The following is a 26,835-nucleotide window of genomic DNA, read 5'->3' as shown; positions in this document are numbered from 1 at the left end:
GGTCACATCTCATTTGGTCAGCCCCATGAACCGGTGTATGGGGACTAGGTCACATCTCATTTGGTCAGCCCCATGAACCGGTGTATGGGACTACGGTCACATCTCATTTGGTCAGCCCCATGAACCAGTGTATGGGGACTAGGTCACATCTCATTTGGTCAACCCCATGAACCGGTGTATGGGACTACGGTCACATCTCATTTGGTCAGCCCCATGAACCGGTGTATGGGGACTAGGTCACATCTCATTTGGTCAGCCCCCATGAACTGGTGTATGGGACTACGGTCACATCTCATTTGGTCAGCCCCATGAACCGGTGTATGGGGACTACAGTCACATCTCATTTGGTCAGCCCCATGAACTGGTGTATGGGACTACGGTCACATCTCATTTGGTCAGCCCCATGAACTGGTGTATGGGGACTAGGTCACATCTCATTTGGTCAGCCCCATGAACTGGTGTATGGGGACTACGGTCACATCTCATTTGGTCAGCCCCATGAACTGGTGTATGGGGACTAGGTCACATCTCATTTGGTCAGCCCCCATGAACTGGTGTATGGGGACTACGGTCACATCTCCTATTCTGCTCACCTGGTGGAGATTATCATCCGCACTTTTTTTTTTTTAATTCAATTGCTATTACTCACGCTGACTAAATCTATCACCAGTCCCCTATTAATGTCAATTTTGAACTCATTGTGTTCTCTTTTCATCAGAAGGCTGGAACTACTCTTGGCTTTTGCTTGTTCACTTTTGTTCCTGTTTTATGTTTGCACAGCAAAGAGATTATTTGCTTCTCTATTTATCACAGTATTATTATAGCTAATACGGTGATTTTGAAGAAAAATCAAAACTTAACAAAAACCAGCAGAGACCCTAGAAAAACTAAATATAAACTGAACATTCAGAGATTTTATCATTATACTGTATCTACTTTACTAACAATGGGAAGAAGGGGTGGGGAGGACAAATTAGCTGTTAAAATGCAAAAGTGTAATTAAACAATAAAGTGTTACATGAGTAGAACCAAGAGATTACCTTGATTCTAATAGCAGCTCCAGGTATTCTTAAGAGGCCTTCGGTTTCCAAACCTCCCTCTTCAATTCGAGAAATCAGCTATGTACAAACAGAAGAACATTCTGACTTGGTTATTCGTAACAGGTACAATTCCAAATTTAACATCTGCTTCACATATAAATAAATGCAAACTGATCACAATGATGTGTAAGCTGGCTTTCACAAAGTTGTGAATGCTACTGCACCAGCACTAGCCTTTAAACCAGGAAGTCTCAGAACTTTACTTCCAATTGAGAAAAAGTTGAGTTTTGGGGCACCTGGGTGGCTCAGTCGTTAAGCGTCTGCCTTCAGCTCAGGTCATGATCCCAGGGTCCTGGGTTCCAGCCCCGCATTGGGCTCCCTGCTCAGCGGGAAGCCTGCTTCTCCCTCTCCCACTCCCCCTGCTTGTGTTCCCTCTCTCGCTGTCTCTCTCTCTGTCAAATAAATAAAATCTTAAAAAAAAAAAAGTTGAGTTTTATCCTCCTTTGTTACAGAAGTGTAATCATTTCACACAACAGCTGCCGTACTCCAAACAAATGGAGACTGAAGATGTTCACTGTTTAAAAGCAACTAAGACCAGCCATGACTTCTGCTTTTCCAGAAACATACATTCTGCAATCAAATAAATCTTATGAAATTCCAGTATTTGCATATTTACATCTCATTTTTAGTTTGTTTGAAAGACTTGCTTATGGTATGAAGGGAAAAAAAAATCCTGTTTGCAAATATTCATTTTTAAGCTTTGCAGCTTTTAGTGATAAACCAAGATAAAAAACAACTTTTGTATAGGGCTTCTAAATCATACCTGATACCCAATGAATACACACAGATCTATCTACAGAACCCCATTAAAATAACAAAGATTTTTTTTAATAATGCAGAAACCCACAAGAATAAGGCAAATGGAGAAATTACAATGACATACTGTTGGAAGCTAGGAAGATGATAAAAAAGTGGTTAGTTTCTTGGCAGAATGATCTTCCAATTGAAATATGTATTCCCTGGGCAGTGCACAAAGGCTTTATAGGGGGTACTCTGCTATTTTAAGGAAATCAATTTCCTTGTCCTCCGGTTAAATATAAGGCAATTACTAACATCACATGGGTTTTCCTTCCTACCACCCACCCCCATTCACCATAGCCTTCTACTCTACAAAAGACAGACCTACTCTTCACTCATCCCCAAACTTACTATAATCTCTCTGCACACCCTAAGGCATAAAATCTTTCAGAGTGCCAAAGGATGTAAAATTTTATTTTTTGTTTTCAGGGAAACCTCCTTTAATGATTTACCAAGGCTCTAGAAACTACATAAAGCTTACTGCTTCTCCCTTGCTTATAAAAGTGTCTATTAGGAGCAAAGCAAGGTATCATAAAATGAGGTCTTTTGACCTTTGTCCAGATGTTCTGAAATCAGATATATTGTAGCATGTAGACACTGGAAGAGAGGCAATTTTTCTTTAATGACCTCATCTCTCCTATCCCTGGATTATGGCCAAAGAATGCACTGATTTTCAGGGAGTCAGGTAAGAATAAAGCAAAGAGTAGTCTCCAAATTCTCTGGATTTATTATTAGCTAAAGAAAGAACTATCTTTGACCAGTCAAAGCAGTGCATGATTTTTAAAAATTCAACCAAATGTTTTCCAAGACCACATTTTTCATGTTACACTAGATAATAAACCCACAGCAAAAAAACCTTACAAGAATTATTTTAGATTAGATGGGCATTACTCAATAAAGGATTTAAAACCAAACTTATCAAATAATACCATGCAAAATTTATTCAATGTTTGAGCAATTTTCATTTTTATCTCATCTTATAAAATGTTTAAAAGATTCTAGTAGTAAAAAATGAAATTCTATGCTAGCTGCTACAGCAAATTAGTTTTTAGCAATAGTACATGCCTTTCATTTTCATCAAATACACAGGAAAATGGATGATTTCTAAACAACTGAATGAGAGTAAGATCTGAATTTTTATATTTAAGTTCTTTTTAATACTCTCTAATGTGGAATACTAGCATTCAATAGAGATATGTATATATAATGCCTAAAAGAATGCCATGTGGTTTTTCATATTTCTCACTTTAAAAATAACATTTTTAGCCATCACATTATATTGCATTATTAAAATATAAATAATACTTTATAGCTCTTTTATTTTCAAGATTTAAAAATGGAAAATAACTATATTGTCCTATATATTTTAATCGTGTTCCTTTTTAGTAATTTATCTTACAAGAGACATTGCATAATTTATCAGTAATGTTCATAGCATTTCCTAAGAGAGATTACATACTTATATGAATTTATGAATTGAAAATGAAGTCAGAAGTTTTTGAAACAAAGTATCTTTGATTTGGCTGATTAGTCTGACAGTGAGAACAGAATTTGCTAATTTGTCAGAATTTTTCTAAAGGTAAAAATTAAGAGTATTTTATTTCCCTAATTTTTTCTGAGAATATGGTTTAAACAATGTGTCTCTGAGCAAAAACAAAACAAACAAGAAAACAACAGATACAATTCACAGACATTAGATAAGCTTTGTTAAAGCCCTTTTTGGGGTATAATTCTTAATAAATGAGAAAGTATAATCCTCTAAAAACTAGTAATAAAACTTTTGGCAAATCAGTGATTTCCAATTCTTTCCTTTGTACAAAACTGAGGAAATACCTAATTGAGGTGACAGTTGATCAATCGAAAAAATATTTTTCAATGCTAGATCACTGTGATTTTTTTGCTTATAATTCAGAGGGGATGCAAATAGATGAGTATTATCTAATAGTAAACTCTTTATATACTCTTTTGTTTTTTGTGTGAACAAAAAAAGTCTTCAAGGCTGTTATCTAACAACCTCAAACTGGTTGGAAGCCCAAGTCTTCAGAATATTGAAGAGACCAGAAAGGTAAAATAACTACATAAATAAAACAATTTCAAGAGAAAATGACACAGGACTGCATGCAAACCTCAGCCTGATCAGGAGACATCACTGAATTTTTGTGGAGACCAAAACTTACTTTTCACTGATGTGATGGTGAATTTGATAAAGTCAAACGTGACACATCATTGGTTTTTTGGTCAAACACCAGTCTAGAAGTTGCTGTGAAGTTCTTTTAGATGTAATTAACATTTAAATCAGTACATTTTGAGTAAAACAAATTACCCTACATAATGTGGGTGGGCTTCATCCAGTGGGTTGGTGGCCTTAACAGCAAAGACTGAGGTTTCCCAAAGCAGCAGCAATTCTGCCTCAAGACTGCAACATGGAAAGCCTACAGGAGTTTCCAACCTACAGATTTTGCACTCAACACTGCAACATCAACTCTTGCCCAAGTTTCCAGCCTCTGGACTGCTCTATTTCAGCCCCCACAATCACATAAGCCAATTCCTTGGAATAAATCTCTCTCTACGAACATGTGCGTGCATGCACGCGCACAAACACACGCACACACACACACCTCTTATTGGTTCTGTTTCTTTGGAGAACCCATATCCACTTGGAAAGGATGCTGCTGAGATCCTTGCCTTGCACAGTCATCTGTAGGTGGTAACGTGCACTTTTTACTTAAATCAGTATGAGTATATGGCCCATATTTGTCAGCACCTCCTGGCTCATCACAGGTGCTGTTGACAACTATCCATACAGATACAAGTTCTATAGGCAATGGCTGGCAAAGGCTGGTGAGTAGAACAAACTGTGCAGAACAAAGTTCATCAAGAGAAACAATGAGATACATGTTTGGATGTGATGGTGATCATGAGAAATAATGGAACCAGAGGTTAGTAGATAAGACCGCTAACGACTGATTTAGAATAGCGGAAGAATCAGTGCCAAGTAGATTGAGCTTGAGTATTGAATGAGTTTGTTGAGCTAGTTGATTGTGAAAGTTCCCACTGCCATTCCTGCTATCCCCAGAACTATCAGAAATTTGTGATGTGCTGGGGCTGCTGCAAAAAATCTACAGCGTGGGTAGTCCATAATTGATCTGACCCACCTTCCTCGCTGTGCTTTCCTGGCTCTTAGCATGTGTACTCTGTTTCTGAACAAGGATGGCTCAAAGATTAGACTGGAATTTTTATATTGCTGTAGATAATCCCCTTATGAATAATTGAGTGTTGATGACACCAATGACTTGATAGTTTAGCAATCACTTTCGAATTCTACTTTATGGTTTCTTTGCCTACTTTGGAAGTAGGCATTGGTAAATTAAATTGGACATCCTCCCTGTAAATAGGAAAGCTTGGGAAATACACACAGGCATGAAATATTCATGAGGATTCAATTCCCTAGAAATTTATAAGCAGTTCCCACTCCTGTGTATTATAGAATTGAAATCTCAATTATACAAAGCTAGCTAATATAAGACAGGAAAATGATGCCAGGTAATCACAGTTATAGTAATAACACAGAAAACATCACCATGAAATAAAAATTATGAGCCCTTGAAACAAATTTGTTTCCTGAATAGAAAATCAAAGTACAAAATAAAAGAGCACATCAATTGGAAAACTATATTATAATATTATGAATGCCAAAAAAGAAAAAAAACTTCTATTAGTTCAAGTATGTTCTCTCTATGCTGACCCATTTAGGCCTACTTACTTTTTGAAATATCAAGGGTATTCGAGTTCCCGGTACTTTCCTCTGATCTTGTTCTAACAACGCTATCAATGGAATACAAAAAAGGCCAGAATCTGCAACAAAAAATAAAATTTCTTAACTTCCATCCATCTATAAAATATTAATGCAAAAATATTAAGGCATCAGATTTCTGATATTGTCATTCAAACAAACAACTATTTATTGAGCACCCACTAAGTGAATGACACTGTCTAGCCATTAGGTACATACCTCTCCATAGGAAAATCTTGACCCTGTCTTATATAGCAATCTAGCAAGGAAAGACAGCTAAGTAAATGACTGCAAATAATCACCAAAATAATTAGAAAAGTTATACTGTCATATAAAAGAAATAGTGCCATGGGAGTATGTGAAATATGCAAATAATTTACTAAAGGTAATCAACTTAAAAGTTTTGGTTAAAGCAAGTATTACTCATCTCTTCCATACTTAATTGACATTTAACATTCTACAATAAGCAAAACATAAATGTTTGCTTTTCAAGAAACCAGTCAACATTATGATCTTGTTCTAAAAATGTTTTTCTTTAGAAAATATCGACACTTGGTAGTCTTGAATTGAGATTTGTAGTTTCGTATATTTGGGAATAACTACGAAGAACTGAAAGGTAATAATTTATAATTTTTCTAAATTAAAATCATATGCCTTCAGTCTGGTGTGAGCAATAGCTTCTGCTTGGCACCCCCCACCCCACCCCCATCACTTAATGAACAGTTAGCGCAGACGTGTAACACACATCATCAGGGGAGATACAAATCATTTGTGAACAAGGAAAGGCGGAATTATATTGTGGAACAAGGACCTTGAAAACTGACACTCGATAGAGATGCCATTCAAGAGAATACCAGTAACCTAATAATTTGTAGCTTAAGAATTATGAAAAAAAAATGTAATCTTCAAAAATGTCAAGAGTCTAGTTTATAAAATGAATATATTAGATGAGCTACAAAAATATTTTAAAAATGGAAAGAAAATCTATTCTGTTAATAGTTATACTCTTAATGAGAATGGCTTAATATCTCTCTCTCCGCTAGGAAGCAATTCTAAAACATAAAAAAGCCTCTCTAAGCCATTTTAAAAGTCCTGAGCAGAGTCACAGCTATTTAAATTATATTTCTATTTTATATTTGGAAAAGGCTTTGTGACAAGCTTCTGAAAAAACATCTAAACTCTTTCATTATCCATAATGGCCTTGCGGAAAATCAGAAGCACCATTTAACTCAGAAATTCACCATCCCAAGCCTTAAGCTATAATACTCAGAGGAGCTGAGCACAGAATGAGGTCTTCTGGGGCCCAGCATGGGAGAGAGGACCTCGAGGGAAGGTATACTTCAGTCCTATAGAGAAATTACCTCTAAAACTTAAATCAGGTGAATTTGTGTCTTTATTAATGTTACCATAGCAACTTGATAATCCTCATTCTTGGTATCTCTTTAGGAGAGAACTTAAAAGTTAAATAAGAGGTCAGAGATTCCTAAACAGTTAAACTTTGTTAAATTAATAGAGAATTATCTGGATTTCCAGACCAATAAAACCTTGGATAAAAACTGAGGAGGTGTCTGTTCTCTATCATATTATAAAAAACAAAGTCTGTTTATGCAATAGGTAAAGCAAGTTGCTTACAAAACAAAAACTACATATACCCACAATGAGTACAATTTAGTGGCATTATGTGCCACAATGGCATTATTTTCTTAGTAGAGTGAAGAATGCTTTGTAAAATAGTTACAAGTAGAATGTATATGAGCAAAGGGACAGGCTACTAACTACCCCATGTATTTCCCATCAAATAAATAAGCAAAAGTAAGTAACCAAGATCAACTATCTTAAAGTCATTTTTCAAGATCTGATTTTGGAAATAAAGAAGTTTATGTACCAAATGTATCTTTTACACATAGTTTTCAAATGAGAGTGCATTTAAGATTTGATTCAAAAAAAAAAAAAAAGATTCTTTAATTCAGAATTTCCTTCCAAGGTAATTAAGTATTTGGTCATCTCTTTACTTTCTATAGTCTAGGAGAATAGTGCATGTTTATCAAGTTACAAAGTTTTTGAAAGCAATGTTTTAGAATCTGAATTCTAGATGTATTCAAGTGTTGGTTTATTTTGTAGGTGTTTCCTCCTCCAAGAATACTAAGAAGCTAAGTTCATCTTTTCTTCTTTTGAAGTAAATCCAACTGTTTTTCATTTCAAAATTACCTTTTGTTTTGATTTTCACAGCTTTTTGTTGCTTCAATTCAACACCCAATACATCATAGAGGGCAGTCAGCTCAATGAGGGCTAAATAGCAAACTTTCTTCATGTCCTGGGGTGCTAGGTCACCAATCCTGGTGGTGCCTGTTTTGTCTTTTGGCAATCTGAAATTCTAAAATAAGTACCATTAATAGAGTAAGGGTTTATAGGGTCTAACCCCATTTTTAGTGAAAGATGACAAAACTATAACTATAGAAAGAAGCTGTACTCAGAGTAGTGACAATGAAAGCTATGGCAAAATTGCTCCAGTCAGAATGAAGAGCCATCCTCTTGATGATCCTCAAAGCTGTGGGAAGTCAATATGTGAAGTCCAACAGACAAGGCGACCAGACTATGGACCAGGCGTACTGATCCCAGGGGCTAAGAGCACAACAGAGACAGTAAAACTGAAGGAGAAAAAGAACTCTTACTGACCTTCAACAACAAAGGAAGATTAGGAGTCAAGAGAAACCATGAGGAGGAAGAAGAGGAAGAGAAAGAGGAATAGTAGCCGTGAGGGGGTACTTACAATGTACAAGGTACCCTTAACCTATGCTACTGCCACAAATATGTATAATATGGTGGGTAATATTGAATATTTGTAATGTAATATATATTATAATGTTGTCATAAAACCCCAAATAAGGTAGATACAGAAGGTCTGCATAGCATTGGGGCGACAGGGAGAGTGCAAGGGATAGTAACAGCATGGACTTTAAAAGCCAGAATGCCTCCCAGGCATCTAGCTACTGGCCAGCTACTAACAATCTGCCAAATGATTAACTACCCTTTCTTTAAAATGGCAGAAGGGGAGGGGGGAGGAGGAAGGAGGTGCGCATAGCTAGAGGGGGGAGGGATGAGGGGGGAACAGGTGGAGGGGGGAGAAGGAGGGGGAAAAGGCCACCTAATTCAGAGGGCTGTTGTGGAGTTTCACTGCCTGGCACTTCCCCAGCACCTTTATATGGCTGCTATTATTATTACTTTCACTGCTGAATAAAGAGACTTAGAGATACCACGATCACAGGCAAGTAAGTGGTATTTCGTTGTTTTCTGCCTTTCACAAATATTATCCACCACTTATTTAGCCACTTTTAATATTAAATACATTAAATCTAAGAAAACAAACCACAAAGTAAAAACATGAATTTCTCTAATACGCTGAATACAAATTATAGTCCCACTGTATTTACTGATTCCTAAAACTGTGATTGTTCTCTAATGGTTTGATTTAAAAAATGATTATAAAGGGGGCGCTTGGGTGGCTCAGTCGTTAAGCATCTGCATTCGGCTGAGGTCATGATCCCAGGGTTCTGGGATTGATTCCCGCATCAAGCCCCACATTGGGCTCCCTGTTCCGCAGGAAGCCTACTTCTCCCTCTCCCACTCCCCCTGCTTGTGCTCCCTCTTTCGCTGTCTCTGTCAAATAAATAAAATCTTTTTTTAAAAAATGGTTATAAAGGCTATGTCTTTTTGGTTTACCCTTGATTTCCTCATTTAATGGCCAAGGATGTTCAACTAGTTCCCTTTTATTCCCGTCGCTCATTTTTTCACCATATGATTAACACTTCCTGGTCTAAAATCCAGTGCAAAAAACAGGTCTTAAAGCAGCCGTTCTCAAAGTCAGGTCCAGGGAACCAAAGAGTTACCTAATACCCTTTCAAGGAGCCTATGAGGCCAAACTATTAATAATTAATCCTAAGACATTATTTGCCTTTTTCACTCCCATCCGCTCATGAGTGTACACTGGAGTTTTCCAAAGGTATAAGATAGGTGCTTTTGCAACAGATTGAATATAGATGTAGATGTGAGAATCCAACTGACTTCTACTAAAGTGAGACGCTGGAGTTGCTGAAATGTAAAACCATGGCACACTTCTTAATAGTTTGTTTTTAGAAAATAGGACTATTTTTCATTAAAAAAAAAGTTATTTATGCTAACTGTAATACTGTACTTAAAGTGGATTAATAATTTTTGAATTTCTCAATTTTAATTTCTAATATGGTAAATATCCATAGGTATAACTGACGTAAGCAAAACCTCTACTCCCACAGTCTTTGTTGTTTACTTATCACGAGAAATGATTCCTTAGTCTACATATTCATGTTTCATAGTTCAAGAAGAGAGGCCAGTGACAAACTTCCAGGGAACTCAAGCCAAAGAAATTCTTCACATTCCAAAATCACATATAGCAGTCTTCTTATCTCCTCAAAATCTTTCATGCAATCCTAATTTCTGTAGAAATATGAGTAGGCCTTCTTTCTTGGTTCAGCTACAACATACTTCCACAGAGCTGGAAGTCCAGGAGGACAACAGAGGCCCCGACAATAGGAAATCAGATTGTTGGCCAGAAAGCTGCGTATCTGGGGTTTCATCAAAGTGCTGGAAGCTGTGATAGTTACTGTCCCCAATACCGACATCCTTCCTGACAGGTGAAACAAAAGCTTTCTGAAGTCCTCCATGCTTTTTAAGAGCCTAAAAGGGTTTTGAGACCAAATTGTTTAAGTATCATTGTTTTAGAGCATTTCCTAAAACCTATAACTTTTGGTAACTCAGCAGCTAAATCCTTTCCAGCAAACTCAACTCCAAGAGAGAACCTCTGCACATAGTTCTTTACAGAAACTTCTGCTATAGAATCTGCTATACTTTCAAAAAGAGTCCACTATAGGAGAAAACAGGTCTTTCTTAACTTTTTGCAATACATTTTTTCCCGATGAGAACATGAAATAAAACAGCAATAGACATCATTAAACATGCAGTCTAAGTGAATTTCCAGCCTAAGTGTTAATGGGGCCGTGCCTGGGGGTTGAGAACATGGAGCCAGACCTCAGGTGGCCCATCCTGTCTCCACCACTTACTAGCTATGTGACCTTTGGCAAATTACATCACCTCTGTGCCGTCTCGGCCACTTCATCTGTAATATGGGAATAACAACAGAACCCACTCAGAAAGTGTTAAGTGTTATTACTACCTTTCTTTCACAAAGCTTTTTCAATAATTTCAAGATTTCATGCCTTTCCTCTTCTCCTAAATATTACTGTAAGGTAAGGGGAAAAATGATAAGGCTAATACTCGTATTTGATAAATGGCCTTTTGTCCTATCCTGCAAAAGTCCCCATTGATAAGAATTATTACAGCACATTCTCAGTGGGGAATTAAGGCTTACTAATAGACTAAATATGGCCACACAGCCAGTGACAAAAATAAGGATGCAAATTCAGATCTTCTGGATCCTAAATTCAGCAATAACCATTCTGTTGTGCTCCATTTTCTCTGTCCACCACAGCATGCAGGGAGGAATCTAGGTTGAAAGGTATTGATAGAGGACTGTGAGCCCCTCAAGGAGAAGAGCCATGTCTTAATCACTTCCATAGCCCTACTGGACCAAAGACCTGGCACACTGCAGGTGTTCTGTCCCAGGCTACTCAGCGAACGAAGACACACGCCCTATGGGGTGAAAAGCACAGAATCAAGCTCAGTGAGGTACGAGCCACTGGCTGGATGCTTCCCCACTGCCCTATGATTCACACTGAGCCTCACGTTCAAAATCACACAAAACTTTTCACATTTTCTTCCAGACCTGGCCCCAGAGTTCTGCTCATTGCATTGTTTTCCGAAGGGCTGAACCAATCCTATTTACCAACCTTTTTTTTTTTTTTAAGTTCTAAATGTTTCATTAAAATCAGTTGCTATTGATCTCATAAGCCAAACATATGTAATATAATTATTTAAAGCATTAGCCAAGGTAAATGTTTAGAGAAACCTGAAATATTATTAGTTCAAACATTTGACTTACCTAGCAATCTATGTCATGAGCTTTATTTATTTATTTATTTAACATTGTGCTTTAATGAAAGGAGTTAGTTCTTTATCCCAATGTTTAATTCATAGCAACAGCTTTAAATATTTATGAAGTTTCCTGTCATTTTTGTTTAGTTAATAGACTGGATGGTTCAGTTCGTTGGCTAAGAGAAGGCAATGCAATTTCAGCAAAAGAAAAGCTCTTTGCCTTCTGAAAACTGTGCTTCAAGAATGAAGTGAAATACAATTTTTCAAAAATTATAAGGTCGTTGGTTCCCATGTGTTACCATAAATTAATCAGGTAGCTCTCTCAGCCCGCACCCCTCTTTTGCAGGCCTCACAATACAAAGGGCCCCTTAGGCACTTCATCAGTAATGACGGACTCTGATGGACTTGACTTCACTACATTAAGTCACTTCTAGTCTCGACTTGGAAAGCAAGAGAATCTATCCTCACCTGGTCAATTTCCACAGATGACTTTTTTTTTTTCCCCTGGTCTGCTAGAAAATGCATCTCTTACCCAAGATTTTTCCACGTGTAAAATGTGATTTTATTACAGTATTTCATTCATTGTCATTTCCAGAGAATGAATACTTTTCTAGACAAATGAACTTTTGAATTTAGTTGTTTTATATTTCTTGCATTTTTTTTTAAATGGAGAGCAAAGAGCCATAATTTAACCTTCTCTTGACAATTCAGGTCCATAACCCTAAACACCTATTTTTGTATTGTGTACAAGTGTGTGTCTGCTATTGATTTTCAGAGTCCTCATTCAATCCTGAAACAATACCTCATCCACTGTCCTTCAGCTTCCTCCAAAGGTGTTCTGTTCTGTAGCAAACTGCCAACGTGGGCCTCCATGCCTAGTTTCTGGCCTTTAGTATTCACAGAGCGGTGTTACCAGACAACCAAAGTCATTACAGAACAAGAATTTACTTGAATTAAACATAATTCAATAAGAATCCAAAGGCACTAAATAGAGACTTATGAACTAAATATCGGTATGCATCTAGGATATAGGCTTTACCAGTTATAATTTTAAAACTATGATCTTAAAAATTTCTGCATAAACCCTTAATGTTCAGTCTCCAAAGTTGGGTGAAGGAGTATTATTAAATTTCTATTGTATATGATGGACCCAACAAGCCAGAATCTTATTTATATAATAACTCAAGCTATCCTGAACGAGTTTGTCAGCAGCACCAATATATAGAGCCACTTAAACTCACACCTAAATTAAATGCATTTATACCTTCAGGGCACATTAAGTGGAGTCAACATGGTCTTCCAGAAAAAACTCCAGCTCCAAAAGTTGAGTCACCAAAGCCAAGTCTTAGCATGCCACATAAAATATAACCTGTTTCCTTGTATGAGAAATAGGAATCAAAATATCTACCTCAAAGAGATCATTTGATAAATAACTACAGAGTATAATTTCTGAGATACAGTGGGTACACAAAACACAACAAGTAGTAGCTACATTTTCAAACCGAAGCCCATTAAAGATTATGAAACCTGATCTCCACATTTAAGAGCAGAAATCTGCAGTCAAATGCTCTACCACTGAGCTATACCCCCAAGAGGAGAAATCTGAATCTGCTGTGAGAGATCATGAAGAATTAACAAAGACTACCTAATGCTGTAAGATAAAGGAAATGAATAAAAAAATGAAGTCAACAGAAAACAATGTATTTTTACATAAAGCTCACTGCTTATTTACAGAAGCAAGAGAGCATAGAGTAGAAATGGAATTTAAGGTTTATCTGCTTAGACACCTGCCTCAGAGTGATGAATATAAATATTCATTCCATCAACCATGCTGAGGACTTGTGAAAAGCTTACACGCCCATGCCTTCCAGGAGACCTATGGATAAATGGTTGTATAGATGAACAGATGCATATATGCATAAATACAAGAATATATTGATAATAATTACCAAAAGCATGGCATCTTAATAGCTAAAGTATTATTTTATATATTGTATCTAATGTAAATTCACAACCAGGGAAGACTTAATAATAAAGTTAGATACTGAACTAGACCCCAAAGAATGGGGTAAGACTTCCTTGGTAAACAGGGAACAACAGAGAGGAGAAATGGGAAGGTCATTTCAAGCTTGGGGCACAACATGAATAAAGTCAAGAAGGGAGGTGAGCACAAATGTTAAGCAGAGAATAAAATAAGAGAGGAAGTCTTAAGTCTCTGAAATATATAGGAACTTATATTTTATTCCACTTTTGAATTAACAACTTAAAAGCCAACAATGTCTTCATTTTTTTTAAATTAGACTCTAGTGACCTTCATTTACAACCCCTTCCATCTGTTGAGATATAGACTGTCACTATCCTGATAGTCTGGGAGCATAAGTCATCTCTTCAAGTCAAATGGTATGTATTCCTTTACTTTTCCCATTAGGTATAAAAACAGATTCTTAATAATATATGGTAAAACCTGGAAACAACCTAGATGTCTACCATTAGGGAAATGGTTGAGTAAATTATGATGCATCTTCACAATAGAGTATGATGTATCTATAAAAAAGAATGAGAAATATTTCTGTATATTACTATGGAGTGATCTCCAGAATATACTAAGTCAAAAAAAAAAAAAAAGAAAATTCTAGGTTGAGAAAAGTGTGTAGAGTGGGCTACATTGATCTAAGAATGGAAGGATAAACTATAAAGTTAAAATGAAAAGGAGTTTACCTAGAAGGTAAATTTACTTGTAAGGGGAGGGAAAGAACAGAATGATGGCTCAAAGACAGAAGCCAGACTTTTAATGCATCTTGGTTTTAAATCTGACTTCTGGACCATGTAAATATTTTACATGCTTACAAACAAAATTAAATTTCAAAAAAGCAATCCTTAAAAATTGAAAATAAAATGAAACCATTAACCCCACCAGGTATTCAGTTGGTAGCTTAACCATACGGAGAATAACTATCCTATGCAGCCTAAAGCACAGTCATTTTATTATTACAGCCCTTTTGGGACATATCTCAAGGACACAAACAACTGACGAAAAGAAAAACAAGTTTAAACTGTTTTTCTAGTAATCATATTGTTGATAGCGGTGGTAGTATTGTTATTCTGAGAATGCTGGGCATTAACTGAGGATACAACAAACAAGTAATTATATGTGTTCTAATTATATCACCTGGGGTATCCTGACAGTGACTATTTCGGCATGGAAGAAAGAAGATAACAGATGTACTTCTGGCCTTTGAAAAGGCTTTCAGCAATGACCAACCCCCAGAAAGGAACAGTCCTAGAGTCCTGATCATAGTTACAAAAGTATACTTCTACTAAATGGAACCACAGTTTCTTACAGAAACAGGGAATTCTAGATCTAGAGCAGAACCTATAGTAGATACGGCAGATGCCACGGGAAACCGCGTCTAGGGTCATGTCAGGTCTACATCTATGAGCTAAATCCTGTTTTTGCAAGAAAATTAAAATACAACAACACTAATTGGTCACTAGTGAAAGACGCGAAGGAAGCAAAACAATGAACACTGGAAAATAAAAACCGTGTTGAGAAGCTTTTTCTTAAAAGAAGTATTCAAATTAATAAATGAATAAGAGAAGAAATGAAAACATCTTGTCAACAATAAGCAAATGGATCAAGCATTAATTAGCAGCAGCTGCTAATTTCACAAAAAGAAAGACAATCAGCTATTTTGTGTCTCTTGATACATGATCACATATGAAATAATCTTGATTAAAAAAAAGAAAAACACACTGATTCTGATAAATCTATAGTCAAACAATCTCTAAGAAACAGAACATGAGGAATTAGAGGGGGAAATTCTCTACAACTTAATAACCAGGTTTCTTCAACAAATAAATTTTGAGGGACAAAGAGGGAGAAAAACGGATGGAGAGAAAGGGAGAGAGGGAGAGATTAAAAGTCTCAAAAGACATATAGACCAACTGCAATGCATAAACCTTATTTGGATCCATATTCAAACAAACCTGAAAAAAAATAATGAAATTTGTGATACAATTTGAAATTCGAACACTGACTGGATATTGGAAATTAAGAATTGTTAGCATTTTTTAGGTACAATAAGGGGAATCTGGGCACGTTTTTTAAAAAACCCTCTTTTAGAACTACATACTGATGTATTTATAGATGACAATATGTAATTCAGAGATGTGTTTCAAAATAACACAGAATGGAGCACTGGTAGGGGGTATGGAGAGGCGAGAACTAGCCGTGGATTAATGAATGTTGGGGCGAGTGGGCAAGTACTGGGAAGTTCATTACACAATTCCTTTTAGCTTTTGTAGGGTGTGAATTTCTACAAAAATAAATAAATACATGTATTTTTTTAAAAATGTAAGACATATTCAGTAGTAACAAGAACACTCAGTACATGGAGGCATTTGCTACTAAAAGAAATCTGGGCTCCTTGAAGAAATGGATTCTTTCAAGTCATAGAGAAGAAAAGTATAAAGTGAGCCTGGAACATATACAAGAAAGCAAAGAAGTCAAAGAATGACAGCGTGTTAAAATGACACAGGAACCAGCCTAGAGGGCTCCCAGGGGTCAAATTTAGGCAAATTTGAAAGAAAAACAATAATGATTTATAAAACATTGAAAAAAGGAAGCCCTCCGTCCATAATGATATTCAAAAACAAAAAGAGAAAAGGGAGGGCAAGTATTACAGAAGATTGCCAACCAATCATAATAGAAGGAATAAAAAAATCAGAAAATCACCATTTCTCAAACACTAGTTTAATTACCGTTTCAGGCAAGGATCACAAATGTACGGTGACACTGGTGGGCAATGGTTGTTACTGACAAATAGGATAGTCACCCAGTCCCAAGGATCACAAATTAGTATTAACTGCACATAGGAAAAGGTATCTTCGTAACAGGGAGATGTGGTGAACATCTCCTTAATGAAGGAGTCAAACTTCCATCACCAATAAAGGGACCATGTGATGCCATGCCTCTCTTCTGATGATGCAATCAGAGGCATAAACCTCATCTAAGCAGTAGTCTGGCCAAAAACGTTTAACTTGAATCCAGTCATGAGGAACAAAGTCAGAAATTTGATTTCCACACTTCAAAAATATTAAAGAAAAAGCAGAGGACATGATTTAGATTCAAGGAAACCAAAAAGATACAACATCAAATACAACATCGGACCCCAGAATTCCAGATGGGGGTGAAGAAGGTGGAAGATATAAACAACAATATCGTGACAGTTGGGAACATTTTAATATGACCATATGTTAAATATAATTATTGCTTTAGTGTTCAATTTCTTAAGTATTATAGCTGTGTTTGTATGCCTTTGTTAAGCTAAAAAAAAAAAAAAAAAGTTGGGGGGGTGGCGCCTGCCTGGCTCAGCGGGTAGACTATGGGACTCTTGATCTCGGGGTCATTGAGTTCAAAACCATGTTGGGCATAGGGCTTACTTAAAAAAAAAAAAAGTGAGGGGTCCCTGGGTGGCTTAGTCAGTTGAGTGTCCAACTTTTGATTTCAGCTCAGGTCATGATCTCAAGGTTGGGAGATGGAGACCCGCTGGGCAGCTCTGCGCTCAGTGGGGAGCCTGCTTGAGAGTCTCTCTCTCTCTGTCCCCCTCCCCACACTCTAATAAATCAATCAATCTTTAAATTAAAAAAAAGTGAGTTCATAGCTGATAGCACAACATATAAACAGAGAGATGTAGAAAGAGGAAAAGCAAAGGCTGCAAAATGTTAACTGTTAAATGGGTCTACATGAATCCTACAGGGGTGTTTGCTATACTCTTCTTCCAGCTTCTCTTCTGTCTGTTTGCCTGATCTGAAATTTCCAAAATAAAAAGCTGTTAAAAAATACATTCTTCTCTTTTAGTGAAATCTGAATAGTGTACTACGTACAGGTAACGAAGTATCACCGTCTTTGATCTTCTGGGCCTTCTCCTTGGAGCTCTCTTTCTGATTGACTGCTTGCTCTGCAAACGATACCTCCAGGTTGATATCTGTTTCAGAGGCAGGTGCCTCCTCAGGAACCAGTGGAATGAGCTCTTTTTCACCAACAAGTAGGCTAGATGCCTGGTCTGGGGAAAAAAACCAAAAGGTTCAATTAATATATTTTCTTTGTTTCTTTTTTTTACTTCTTTACATCAATTACATAAAAACTTTTGGGAAAAATACTATTTACTATAGTCAGTAATTAGTGGATACTTTAAAAAGTTTACTCCAAGAATCCTACCAATGGCGGATGGAGGGTATAGGAGGGAAGGTGGAGACTAGAATCCATAGTTCAATTGTGGAATCTTTCTCTGAGGTCACAATTCTTAGACTGGGTTGACACATCCAACATTGATAGATGATCTCAAACTCTGAATGAGAAGCCTCACAAAAATTTAGTAAACTTAATTGTCGTTTGATTTTACAATGGGAGATTAAAAGCAAAAGCAAAAAAAAAAAAAAAAAAAGTGGGGGAAATTAGTGATACACCATTTCAGTTTCTCAGAGTGAAACAGATTACGGGAACAGACCTCTTCCACACCCTGCATTTCCTTTCTGGAATGTTATCTACCTATCAGAGGAAGAATTCCAAAATAAGAGTTAGTGCCAAAAACTTGCCACAGTGGGAGTCAGGTGTGGAAGTACCTGGTACAGGAACCAATAGGTTTTGTACCCAATTATATCAAAGACTATTAAGGTTCTCACAACTATAAACCTAGTCAAATAAATTCTGGATATTTACATCAACATTTTAAGGCTATATAATTAGTTTAATATTGTTTTTTGTCTGTCTGTTGTTAACCTTCTAGGAAAGAATTAACATTGGCAAGCCTCTTTGCTGAAAACACTAGCTTTAAAGTTTTGAAGAAAATAGTTCTAACTGACATAATTCGGTAAGTTTTTGGTTTAAACACAACTCACATTAGAGAAACCTTGGAACCAACAACAGGATTACTGTTTTTTTCTCATTGCAGACTTTTAAGTCATGGTGAGCAGCTATGTATTACAAAATAAACTTACATAGTGCATTTGCATGCTTCTGTACTAACACAACAAGGTGATAGAAGGTAAAGTTAATTTAAAAATTTAATAAAGGCATGCCATATCTATACATGTGTTATTAACACTGCTGCCTTCAGAAAAATATGTTTATAGTCATTTAAATTAAAAAAATATGTTTTTGTTTCACCCAATAGAAAATTAGGAATAAATACAACTCTAGCCTCATTACTTCTGTTTGAGAAGCAGGGCAGGCCTCTGGGCACATGACCTGTGCTGTCATGGGCCTCTGTGTTCAGAAGGACCCCCTTCTGGGTTTAACGCTTTGCTGTTGCCACCTTGGAATCTCAACAAGAAGTCCCACGTTTTCAGTTTGGACTGGGCCCTGCAAACTACATCAGTGGCCAGGTAGTATCTCCCAGTTAAAATAATAGGTAAACACTGACCGATGCCAATTCCAAAATTAAGAATGAATTTGAAGCTCCTTGATGGTAATTATCTGCTGCCATCTAGGGCACATTTATATACTATTTATGTTGCTATTCCAAGAGCCTGTGACAAATTTTTTAATTAGAATAACTAAACCGTTTTACAATTAATTTTTAAAGTATTAAATGTCAGAGCACAGTTTTAGTTTTCCTTTCCCACTGGCTTCCACTGTTTTATGTTTTACTGTGAGTATGTATGTTGGTTTCCTAGGAAACCATTCTGAGAGGGGGAAAAAAAATGATTAGCCATTTTCTTAAATTAGAAGCTACCTTTCCAGAAGCAGAGTGTTTATGGACAAGAATTTTAAAACTATTCTTTTTTTTCCCTCAACACACCCATATCACCACTGCCCCACATAAAAAATGTCCTGTGTTGGCTGCTGGAGGGGAGGGGGATGGAGGGATAGGGTAACTGGGTGATGGACACTGGGGAGGGTATGTGTTGTAATGAGCACTGGGTGTGATATAAGACTGATGAATCACAGACCTGTACCCCTGAAAAAAAAAAATCTCCTGTGTTGATTTCAAAATTGAGAAATTATAATTAAGTTACAATATATTTAATATATACGAATTTCCTCCAAACTGTGGCAAAAAAAAAAAAAAAAAAAAAAAAACTTGGAGCATAAGAACCTAAGAGTTCAAATGGTAGATCAAGTTAAGGTAGATAGTAGGAAAAACTGTTTCAGGGGTAATAGGCATTGTTACAAGAAATGGATGGTGAATTGGCTAATAAAAATATCTATGAATCAATGATCTACTCTCATAGAGAAAAGTTAACAGAGAATTCTGACATAAACCTTTGACTCTTAAAGTCCTAAAGTGTAAACAGTATAATTTCTTTATTCTCCTTTGGTTTTGAAGCGAACAATAGCTCTGGGTTATAAATATTTTACACAACTCCTTAAAGTTTTTCAACTGTTCAAAATATTCCAAAGTGCCTTTATTTTTAAAAAGAATTATCCCTCCTCCAAAGAAATCAAGAGGAAATAAGTAAATATATGTACCAACATGAAAGTTTTAAAAATTATTTGGGCATTATTAATGTTCTAAGTGTAGGTATAAAAATGATGGGCCATTCGCATACATAGAGTTTTATAATTTGATGAAAAGAATAATACTTAGCTGATTAATTAATTTGAAATGTGATAACCCTTGCAACATTAAGACTGCTGTGACTTTTTCATTTAGAATAAATATCTCTCATTGAACATACATAAAAACCCAAGTGTAGGAAAACATTTAAAATAGACGAGGTCACCCACACCTTCAGATTTCAAACAGAATGAGCTCCATTTTTGAACTCCAGACAATGTTTTTCTGTGCCCTTCATTCTAAACCTTTCAGTATGTACATGGCACCGGCTAATTCACTGACTATCGAAAGCATATGGCCTTGCCTACCACAGGTGCAGTGGTAAAAACTCAGTGCCTCGGATGCTGTTACACATATTGTCTTATTATTCTGATCGGAGGCTCTAGGCCTGCCTCATAGCATTTGGGCAAAAGCGATGTAAATCAGGCAAGTTTGTCATGTTTTACTCGGCAGCTGCAAGCGAGCCTGGAAAGTACTCTTATAAGGAACTTGTCTTCCAGAATTTCTGTTTATAGAGCCTACCACCTCTGGCAAGGGAGGAAAACATCAAGAAAGGACAATGTTTTCCTCAGTATTCATTTAGCAATTGCCAGGCACCCTTCCCCAAAGCATACGGACATTGGCACAAAAGGTTCATCCGTCTCTCTCGATGACCTAGCTCTCTAGCAGGCCAGTACTAGCTCTTCCAGCTGGCTTGCCGCTTCAGTGTTTGCTGGTCTGCAGAGCTGGGGAAACACCCAGTGATTTCATTCTGATATAAAAATATACATACAACTAAAGAAACCTCCACATAATAGCAAGGGCTTTGATAGAAACATACAGACATGTCTGTGTCCATACACAGACATGCACACACTTATTTACTTATTTCTAAAGGCAGGGGTGCAGGAGAGAAGTTCTGAGAAAAGTATGGAAGGAAAAATAGAGATACTGATGTTCCAAGCCCCCCAGACGTCCCATGTAATCTTGGACTAATCCGATTGTGATGAGAAGGCGGGAAACACTTCCCAGTCCTCCACAGTCGGCCTGATACTCCTCCCCTACTACCTCTAATCCCAATACAACACTATTAATGGCGTGAGCACTCCAGGTGCCAGGTCTGAAGAACATAAACAAAACAAGGACGAGTCCCTGAGCTGGTATCTGGCAACCACAGACCACCTCTGTTACAGTTTTTAAATAACACAGTAAGGATTAAATTTTTAAGGTTCATTTGGAATATTTTTTTTCTTTTTGCAAATAAGGGGAAAAGCTACAAATTCTTTCTTGATTAAGTGCTAACGAAGTCTTAATACTTATTTTCACCCATGGTATAGAAAAGAAAAAGTATGAAAAGAATTATAATGAATTCCCCAAAATACTGTTTTTTAAGCCTTTATAAACTTTCTGAAGAGGAATCCATTTATGAATTAAGAACTTATGATCTCAGAATGGAGCTCCAAATTCTTCAGCTCCACTCACTAGCTGTATGGCCTTAGGAAAGGGACTTCCTATCTATAAACCTCCGCATTGTAATCTGTAAAACGGGTTCAGAACAGTACCTACTATGTAGAGTTCTTGAGTAAATTAAATTAGGTAAACATCGTCACAAAGTACCTAGAACATGGTAAACAGTTGGGAAAACTGACTATGCATAGAGATGTCAGAACAGAGCTACACAAACATCCAAAAAAAAAAAAAAAAAAATCAAAGTCCCACTATATTCCCAGCCTTATGTAATTATCTATTTGGGCACTTTATATTAGCATTTTAACAAAATTTGCTTACTAGAATTGAAGGTGAATGTTTTAAAAGGTTGTATCTGTTTGTTATGCTAATAAATAGGAAAATACAAGAGAACAGGTCCAACATACCATCTTTTCCTTGATGTTTGTTTTCATCTGTTCTGACTGACTGTGAGTTGATGCCATCTGGAGCCTAAAGATAGAAAGTGGGCCATTGAGTCATCTCCAACTCACAACCAGAGAAATGGTATTGTAAATAATCCCATTACCAATCTTCAGACTACAAGAAACACACTCAGAATTACAACCACCACAGAAAAAAAAAGTACTATATTTATAATCAACAAGCAATCATCCAACAAATATTAGATTGCCCCCTAGGGGCACAATACTGACACAACACTAAGACGCAATACTAAGCCCTGTAGGGAATATGAAAAACATTAAGAGTGTCCTTGCCAATGGGGTGTCTGGATGGCTCAGTCGGTTAAGGGACTGATCTTGATTTTGGTTCAGGCCGTATCTCAGGGTCCTGGGATGGAGCCCCACGTCAGGTGTCAGGCTCCATGCTCAGCGGGGAGCCTGCTTGAGGATTCTCACTCTCCCTCTCCCCCCCCTTCTCCCCACACTCTAATAAATATATCTTTATAAAAAAAAAGTGTCCTTGCCATCAAGCACACCACTACTTAGTTGAGGGGTAAAGACAAACTTACAAAAAACTGGTAATATCCAGTAACAGAGCAGATAAACAAAATGTGGTCTATCCACACAATAAAATATTATTCAGCAATAAAAGGAACTTAAGTACTGCTACAGGCTACAGCATGGATGAACCTTGAAAACGGTATACTGAGTAAAAGGAACCAGTCACAAGATAGGATTCCTTATCTATAAAATGTCCAGAATAAGCAAGTCATAGAGAGATACAAAGTAGATAAGTGGTTGCTTAGGGGTGAGGAGGAGAATACAGGAAAGACTGCTAACGGGCTTTCTTTGGGAAATAATGAAAATGTGCTAAAACTGAGGTGATGGTTATAAATCTGGGACTATACTAAAAATCGCTGAATTGTAGACTTTAAATGGGTGAATTAGATGGTATGTGAATTATATTTTGATAACGCTATAATAAAACAAAATTACAAGTTGACATGTAGGTAATAAAATAAAAATTCTTCAAATTAAGAAAAAAAGCCAGTAATACATGTGAGATAAATTAAAACTAAATTACCAAGCAGGGAATATGAGCTCAGATATTCAAAGAAACTCTTTTTCGAAGGGATTGGGGCAGTGACACCTGAAAACTGTGGTCCTCCAAGGGTTTATAGACACAGTAGGACATGGCTGGCTCCCCTCACCAGTAAGTGTGGCTGGGCAATACTTCGTCCTTCCAAGTCAGTCTTCAGAAGGAATTCAGGAATCAGGAAGGGGAGTCTAGATCAATCAGACACAGAGGTCTGCTTGAAATAATTATTTTTTAAATAATCACTCTATTGGATTTTCATCTCCATTCAAATAAAGTGTTTGAAAGGACGACAGAGCCTACATTTCACCTCATGCTGTTGGCCGGGAAGGACTCTCCCCTTCACCTGCAGTCTAAGAAGAGTCTAGAAAAGCACCAGGGCAGGTACACAGAGGACACCAGGGCACCTCTTAGAGGCAGACGTACTCGGGACAGTGACTACTCAATCACAAAAGCGGTATGAGGGTCGGGACACTCCTTCAACCCCCCACCAGGACAGAGCAAATATCATCCTCCTTTCTTCATCCACAAGACTGCGGAAGGCCAGCCCTCCACAGCACAACGAACACAGTGAGCAATGCTAATCTTCCATACGAACACATATTTTGGAGCATGTGGTCAGAACCGTTTTCCTTAGCAAGTGAAGATAACAGTGCAGATGGTATTCATTTCTGTATTATATTTCCTAGTGTCAGCAAGGGCTTCGTGAGGAAGCATTTAAAATGGAAGAGCTGAATTTGTACCTATTTGAGAACAGAAGAACTGCAAGTGAAGATGGCTGGCCCATGTTTCCTTGAGGAATGGGGGACATATTTCTAATGGGTGACAGTGTTCCAATTAAAGGCATGCAGTGTAAGCAAGTTAACGTGATTTTAATTTACTTGTGCTATTTGTCTCTTAATGGTGCCATCAGATGATACAATCCACCCATTACCTTCGAATCAAACCATGTGGCTTAGATATTACTGGGAATTTGCTGGAAAATGCTGCTTCTAGCCCTGAGTAGCAACATCCTCTTGGAGACTGGCACGAATCCCACAGTAGATATTTTGCTTAGACTCAGTTCTCTCACCCTCCCCCTTTTTACTTCCTCTTAACTCCCTTAGCGAGGGTTCTTTAATTGGGAAGGAAATGTCATAATACTGTATTTCCTTACCATTCATTTTCCTACATCTGGAAACCTAGTCCTGCGCTTCAACCCCAGTCGTTGTCCCAAATAACCACTGGGTGGTAAGCAAGTGTTTAACTGCCTCTCAGGAGCAAGAGACCTGCCTGGAGCAATCCAGTGACCCCAAAACTCCCATCAAATAGACCGGAGTTGATCCACAACTGCCCATGCAAATACAGTAGCAATCTGAAGCTATTAAGGATTTCTCGGAAGAATAAAATGTCTACAAAAAGAAAAAAAAACCCTCTACATGACATTCTGGATTAAATTCAAGGTACCTTTCTTTTTTTAGAATCATATGATTTTTGTTACCCTTCATTTGTAGTATAAATAGAATCTCATGTTCGGATTACTTAATATCAGAATCATATATGGATACCCAAATACAGTAGGACACATCGTGGTTAAAAGCACCTACTTCGAAGTCACACAAATTTGGGTTTACTATCTATGGGACATTGAGCAAGTTACTTAAAGTCTATGAGCCTCAGCCATAGAATGGAAATGGTAATACCTCACTCACAGGACGGCTGTAGGGATTAAATGAAATAAGGCAAGCAAAGTCGTTAGCACAGTAAGCATTCAGCAGTGGCGGCAGTAATTAGTACTACTATCATCACTGTTCAAGATTCCTTTTGCTTGTTCTCATTCCAACAACCCTCTTGGGTCTTCTAGGCCAGGACTAGTCAGTACACCTGAGAATAATCCAGAATGTAAATCCACTTTAACCCGAAGAATACCATTTAGTTCAGCTGACTTTTTTTTTTTTAGAAGCAAGATTTTCCTGATAAAGGAAGAGGTGATATTAATTTACCTTTTGTGCAAGCTCCTTACGTGCTCATGGATGAGTAACAAAGAGCCCACCAAGGGGGTGTTCTAGGCCACCGAGGCCTCTCACTTTCACCATGCCTACCCTGCTATCTCTTCATCCATCAGTCCCACAGTCTCTCCCCGCCCAATTCCAACAGCTTCCATTATAAATTAATCATCTTGACAAATATTTACTCAAATCTTCTATGTGCTAGGCACTGTGTTAAGCACTAGACACAAAGGGGAAGTTATTTCATGTTTCAGGGTTCCTGCTTTCTAATTATACTGCAGTTAGCTCCCTCACCACCCCTCCCTACACTTCAATTCATCCCCAGATGAGCCTCAGGAAAAGCAAATATTCCTGCAGGAGTTAATAAATAAGGAAGAATCCCTTACCTCCTACTTTTCTATAAGTAACAATTGGTAGTCCCATGTGTGAGCGGTCAGGCCATTCCTAACACTGCAAGGACAACTACAAGTATTATGCAATGAATTTTAACTCGTTTAATTTTCTGCCCCAGCAGTATAACTTCTAGAAGGACAGGGACTACGTCTCTCTTGATCCCCGCCAGCATGGAGCTTTAGTGCCTGGCATACAAGTGCTCGTTAAGTTTTTAATGATCTGAATTAAACTGGATTGGTCCAACCAGTTCAAAGCAATTATTCCTTTGCTTTAACATCAAAAAAGAAAACCTACTTTTTCTTTTGACTCTCTCTGTTGAGCAAATATGTCTCTGACGTCAGGTATCTGGTACTGTTTGTTTTTTTTCCTCAAGGTCTGGGAGACCGTCTCTACCCGTTTCTGAACAGCAGCTGCCTGGGTCCGGGTCAGTGTTGACAAAAACACCATGCTTTCTTGGGGATCTCCAGCAGACTCTCCAAAGAGATTGGACAAGCCAGCCTCCTTAAGCCACTCTTCTTCCAGTTCTCCCTCTAAAGACAGTAGAGAAAAATGGGGTTTAAAAATCACAAAACATGAAAACTTGCACATTTTTTTTAAGCTTTTCAAACACGCTTACTGACATTCTTCTATCGAAATCAAACCGCAGTGCTAAGAATCATTATCTGAAACTTGGACAACTGCCATCAACTCCAGCCACAAAGATATCAAATTTTAGGTCCATTTCATATATACTCAATTAAATGACTTCACATGTGATTAACCTCTATAACTTCCCTGCAGATTAACTAGGGCAAGATAGTACTGGCCCCTTTCTAGAGAGGAGCAAGCAATGAAAAGATAGTTTACTTCCATCAAGTTACAGAAGGAACTCAATGCTGGAGATATCCAATAAAGCCGTTTCTTGGCTTAAATTCAGCACTGCCCCAGAGTCCAACACTAATTGATGGAAAGGCTTGTTTTCTCTGTTCACTGTTGCTGACATGGGAGTATGGCAAAAAAGTAAAGAGCATCCAGACATCAGGAACTAATCAATTTCAAATTAAGTTTTTAATCCCCATAGTAAGCACATCAGATTCATGTGTTTTGTTTTGTTTTTTTACAAATTAAAAAAGAAAAGCACACTATTTTAAGCAAAAATACATAGAGAGAGATTATGGGAAACTAATTACATAATAATCAATTCAGAATACTGAAAGCAGAAAGTAAACAGT

General features: G+C 37.3%; 1 protein-coding gene across 3 annotated transcripts in view; it reads right to left on the bottom strand.

The window, feature by feature from the left end:
* Positions 1-26,835, bottom strand: part of ARHGAP18 (Rho GTPase activating protein 18) — a 190,710-nt gene that overhangs the window by 28,815 nt on the left and 135,060 nt on the right. For all 3 annotated transcript variants that reach the window (XM_032407890.1, XM_032407891.1, XM_032407889.1), the window contains exons 3-8: positions 25,919-26,154; positions 22,133-22,196; positions 17,605-17,783; positions 7,900-8,065; positions 5,662-5,753; positions 1,041-1,118 (exon numbers count right to left, since the gene is read on the bottom strand). In XM_032407890.1, coding sequence (XP_032263781.1) covers positions 1,041-1,118; positions 5,662-5,753; positions 7,900-8,065; positions 17,605-17,783; positions 22,133-22,196; positions 25,919-26,154 — 815 coding nt within the window. The remainder of the gene's footprint in view (positions 1-1,040; positions 1,119-5,661; positions 5,754-7,899; positions 8,066-17,604; positions 17,784-22,132; positions 22,197-25,918; positions 26,155-26,835) is intronic.

This window comes from Phoca vitulina, unplaced genomic scaffold (assembly GCF_004348235.1).
Source record: "Phoca vitulina isolate PV1807 unplaced genomic scaffold, GSC_HSeal_1.0 scaffold9, whole genome shotgun sequence".
NCBI lineage: Eukaryota > Metazoa > Chordata > Mammalia > Carnivora > Phocidae > Phoca > Phoca vitulina.
Note: the sequence above shows the minus strand (reverse complement) of the source record. Positions and strands in the feature narration are given on the sequence as shown.